The sequence below is a fragment of the Gekko japonicus genome, unplaced genomic scaffold, assembly GCF_001447785.1.
Source record: "Gekko japonicus isolate JY-2015 unplaced genomic scaffold, Gekko_japonicus_V1.1 scaffold2813, whole genome shotgun sequence".
Classification (NCBI taxonomy): domain Eukaryota; kingdom Metazoa; phylum Chordata; class Lepidosauria; order Squamata; family Gekkonidae; genus Gekko; species Gekko japonicus.
In genome coordinates, this window is record NW_015166506.1 from 1,693 (window position 1) to 6,979 (window position 5,287).

General features: G+C 43.1%; 1 protein-coding gene across 1 annotated transcript in view; it reads right to left on the reverse strand.

Annotated features, from left to right (window-relative positions):
• Nucleotides 1-5,185: 5,185 nt before the first annotated feature.
• Nucleotides 5,186-5,287, reverse strand: part of NYAP2 (neuronal tyrosine-phosphorylated phosphoinositide-3-kinase adaptor 2) — a gene marked incomplete at its 3' end in the record, with an annotated part of 167,672 nt that continues 167,570 nt past the window's right edge. The window contains exon 4 of the mRNA XM_015412231.1: nucleotides 5,186-5,282. Coding sequence (XP_015267717.1) covers nucleotides 5,186-5,282 — 97 coding nt within the window. The remainder of the gene's footprint in view (nucleotides 5,283-5,287) is intronic.

The following is a 5,287-nucleotide window of genomic DNA, read 5'->3' on the forward strand; positions in this document are numbered from 1 at the left end:
TTCTCAGTGAAGGGTGGTAAGCAGTGGGGTACCGCAGGGATCAGTACTGGGTCCAATGCTTTTTAACTTGTTCATTAATGATTTGGAGTTGGGAGTAAGCAGTGAAGTGGCTAAATTTGCGGATGATACAAAGTTGTTCAGGGTGGTGAAAACCAGGGAGGTTTGTGAGGCACTCCAAAGGGATTTGTCGAGGATGGGTGAGTGGGTATCAATGTGGCAAATGGGGTTCAATGTGGCCAAGTGCAAGGTGATGCACATTGGAGCCAAAAATCCTAAATATAAATACACGTTGATGGGGTCCGAACTGGCAGAGACTGACCAAGAGAGAGATCTTGGAGTCGTAGTAGATAACTCACTGAATATGTCAAGACAGTGTGACTGCAATAAAAAAGGCCAATGCTATGCTGGGGATTATTAGGAAGGGTATTGAAAACAGATCAGCCAATATCATAATGCCCCTGTATAAATAAATAGTGCAACCTCATTTGGAATACTGTGTACAGTTCTGGTCATCACACCTTAAAAAGGATAGTATAGCTTTAGAAAAAGTGCAGAAAAGGGCAACTCAAATGATAAAGGGGTTGGAACACTTTCCCTATGAGGAAAGGTTAAGGCGCTTAGGGCTCTTTAGCTTGGAGAAAAGACGACTGAGGGGTGACATGATTGAGGTTAATAAGATTATGCATGGGAAAGAGCAGGTAGAGAAAGAGGTACTTTTCTCCCTTTCTCACAATATAAGAACTCGTGGGCACTCCATGAAATTACTGAGCGGTCGAGTTAGAATGGAAAAAGGAAGTACTTCTTCACCCAAAGAGTGATTAACACATGGAATTCACAGCCACAGGAGGAGGTGGCGGCTACAAGCATGGACATCTTCAAGAGGGAATTAGATAAACATATGGAGCAGAGGTCCATCAGTGGTTAATAGCCACAAGGTATAGATAGGGACTCCGGGGCAAGTGATGCTCTGTATTTTTGGTGCTTGGGGGAGTCAATAGTGTGAGGGCTCCTAGAGTCCTGGCCCCACTGCTGGACCTCCTGATATCCTGGTATTTTTGACCACTGTGTGCCAGAGTGTTGGACTGGATGGGCTGTTGGCCTGATCCAACATTGGCTTCTCTTAACGTGTATTTATAGTTAGGATTTTTGGCTCCAATGTGCATCACTTTGCACTTGGCCACATTGAACCCCATTTGCCACATTGAGGTCCAGTCATAAGAACCTGGTAGGTTCGCTGGGCTTCCTAATCATTTTGAGTCTAGCTCACCATGAGTGTTTAAATCTTAAGATATTTGTAAAAAATGGCCCGGGTATTGCCTGACCTGCACATATGCTATTTGTATTGGATTTGTGTTTGCTTATTAACAAATAATATTTCCAGTAATATTTCCTGCCATCTGTACTACTTCACCATTCCTTTACCACTTCCATTTTAATTATTCCTAAAAGTCATAACATACTTCACAACTGTCTCTTATTACAACAACCATCTATCATTTTCAACCCAGATGTTCTTGCATCCCACACAAGAGAGATCTGGAGTTAATAAGTATTTATTACTGTAAATTTTTTCTTTCAAAAACCCAAATGAACTGTGGAATAGAGCTTTTACAGAATGAGCGGCAAGCTGCCAAGCTCCTGCACCAGGATGAAGCCAATTTTTATACTGACTCACTTTCTCTGCTTGATTCTTCTCTCTCTCAACAAGAAGAAACCCATTCATTTCCGTTGTGTTACACTGGAGGCTCTCCCACATAAACAGAGTGTATCCCTAGTATAGGTGTAAATGACTGGAAGGGAGATGTTGACAGAAGAAGAGGCTGTGGGATGCATATGGAACAAATATCTATGAAATTTGGCCCAGGCCCTTCTGCAGAGAACACCAGAAATTCTCAGACATGTACTGGTTCAGTCTAGCCTACCGAGTCTGCAACACTATTCTGCCCTCCCCCCCACCCTCCAATAATTTATTGCCACTTGCTACATAAATGATGGTGCTACAGAATAAACCCTTCTCAAATAAAAGGGTTTCCATTATACAGGTTTCCAGATATCTCAACTTTCTCATCAAGTGATTTTATAGGACCTGCAGGGAAAAGTATATCATGCTCACTTACTTCGCGGAACTACTCAGGCTCAGAATACAATCCCTGCCGGCTGCACAGCACTTGATTCATTTCCCCTATGATGTGAATGCAAAGCACTTTAGCCACACTGAAGGCGAAGCACAGACAGCATAATATGGAAGGAAGAAGGGCTCAGTTTCCAACAGCTTTGCTCCTGTTCATTCCTAGCCCCTTAATAGCTTATGATGCAATGTATGGGCTACCTAAAATCAAGCCGTTCCTTCCAGTTTTCCCAGGAGAACAAAGAATATCAAGGCAGAACAAGTAAAGAGTGATTTTAGGACTGGAGCTTTTGTGGGCAAGATTTTTTTCTGAAAATTCAAATCATTCATAAACATTTATGAAATCCGAGGGAAGAAATCAGGAAGGGGCCACAGCTCAGTAATTACAGCACATGCTCACCATGTACTCGTAAATCCCACATTCAGTTCCTAACATTTTCAGTTTAAGGAGCAATAAAAAGTAGAAAGGAAAAACAGGAAAGATTTTTGGCTTGAGACTTTGGAGAGCCACTGCCCTGAACTGGTAATATAAAGCAAAATCAAACAAAATTTCAATGCCACCTTAAAGTCTAACAAACTGTTTTCCAGAATAAGCTTTTGTGAGCCAGAACTCATTTCATCAGATGCATGGAGATACACAGGAGATATATTTATTCTTCAAGATAGAAACAACAGGAAGGTGTGTGGTACTAAAAACAATAAGCAATCAAAGAGAATTCAGTTCATCCAGACTGGGTGACAAGAGGAAGATCCCTTATAACCTTTCACTAACCATTGGACAAGAATTCTAGGGACATAATGTCTCTTAGAAAATGCTAATTAGTAATGGAATACACACACCCCTCTCCTGAGTCTGCATGCTACAAAATCAGAAACATATGATAAGGTGTGAGGCCATTGGTCGATCTAGACCAATATTGCTTCTTTTGACTGGCAGCAGCTCTCCAAGGTCCCAGGTAGAGAGCTTTCCCACTCTGGAGATGCCAGGGACCTTTTACAAGCAAACCGTGCCCTCTGCTCACAAATCATAGCCCATGTCATCCACTGCAACTTTCAAGGAGCTTCTTCAGCAAGAAGAATGGGTCCCCAACTTACTGGGAAGCCCATTGGCACTCCATGGGGGGGGGGGGTTGCTGGGCCAAGTGCCATCTTTGCCCTGTGTCTCTGGGGCCTTGTGGCTTGCCTCCCTCTCCATGGTGCCCAATCAGGGGCAGCCTGTGTACTTCCTGGGGGTGGGGCTGAGCAAGTGGACAGCCAGTTTTCATTCTGGTCCACCTACCCTTTTTTAATTTAGCCCTCCCAGGGGCCTGAGCTTCATTCTGCCTCTATGAATTTCCGTCTTGACCCTCCCTCGCTTTGGTTTTAAAAGTTTTCCATTTCCCACTTGTTCGGTTTTCTTCTTTTATTGTCATTGTCACAACTGTTCTGTTTCTTTAATTTGCTATTGTCAGAGCTTGTTATGTGGCTTTGGCATTGGGCTGGATCCTTTTGGGGTAAGATTGGTCTTGAATGCCCGACAGGTAGGGGCTCCATTAAGGGCTTGGGGGCCTTGGTTAAGGAGATATGCCCAGCTTGGGGGATGCTGGCCTCACCTTGCCCCCAAGTGGCAGAGGGATCACATAGTGGCCTGTGCCCAGGTGTTTGCCTATTGCTGCCATCCTAGGTCTTCCCTTCAGCAGGTGGGTTGAGGGACAGGGTTGCATGCCAGCAAGCGAGTCACTCAATGCCTTGGATCCATTGCCCTATGCCAAGCCAAACCTTTGCAGCTGTGGCCTCTTATTCCACACATGATGTTGTCTTGGTCATTTTGCCCAGCACCCGGCCACCCATTTCACCACTGGAGCCACAGTGTTCCATTTTTAGAACCTCTTGTTATTTATATCAGCAGATCCCAATTTTTTTCAGTATGATGACCCACAAGTCTGAATTTTCTTGGTATAGTGACCCATACAGGACTGGGCCAAGGTTTTTTGGCACCATAGGCAAACTATGAGCTTGGTACCCATCTAGTTAAGTATCCCATTTTCTACAGTGGCTGACCAGATGCTTTAGAGAAACCAACAAACATTGCACAAAGGATGCAGCTTCCCTCACTACGAACCCCCCAAGCAAGTGTCATTCCGACATATATACCATTTGCACACAGAGGTTACATTCCAGCCTTTGACCACCCCGTCCTTCTCCTTCTCTGTAATCTCCCCTAAGGTTATAAGAAACTCACTCTAATGACCATTAGGACATGTTTTACCTGTTCAACATGTATATGCAATGAAGAAAAAATACCAACTAATGTGTGGCATAAAAGGGTCAGATCTTGGTTTCCAAAATACAAAAGAAAGCAATAGAAATGGGCAGGGGTGGCCATTAGGGAGGGCTGGCCTGCAACCCACTTTCAGATGCTTTGCAACCCCCTTTTGGGTCCTGACCCACAGGTTAGGAAACACTGATTTCTATAACCTGAATGAGCATGCTGTGGAGGGGCCATTACTGCTTGCAACTTTGAACAGACTTCCTTCCTATCTAAAAGATAAAGACAAATAATAAAGAAAAAAATATGGACAGCAAAGAAGTCTATCGTCTGCAAGAGTTTTATTCTTAAACTACCCTGGAATACTACCTAAAATAGATAATATTCATAAAGGCAGGCATACTAAACAACAGCTCCTACAATTCTCAGTAGTAAGCCAGTTTGCCAATGACCACACCAGGCAACTGTCCAATAAAAAACATGATGTTGCATATATATTGACAATTCTATGAGGTACCAAGTGTCCCTATCCATCTGATGATTCACCACTAATATGGTACTCCCTCTCTGTTACATTATAGCTGCAAGGTCTAAATACAGTTTAATCAATATTTGAAATTGAGCAGCTGCAACTTTAAAAAAAAATGCAAAATAAAAACCTTGTCTGTTGCCTTCCCACTTCAGGATTAGTGCAAACATAATTTACATTATTGGGTGATCTGGTTATTTGCACTGGCCTGATTTGATAAATTATGACACTAATTTCAATGCTGATAAAGAAAGGGGGAAATATGATCTCAAACACTTACTCTCTGCAGGCTCTTTAGATCTTCTTCCACTGGAGGATTTCCTCAGTAAACTTCGTCCTGAGGTAAAAAGGCTAGTTAATTCCTCTAGAGGACTGGTAGGCG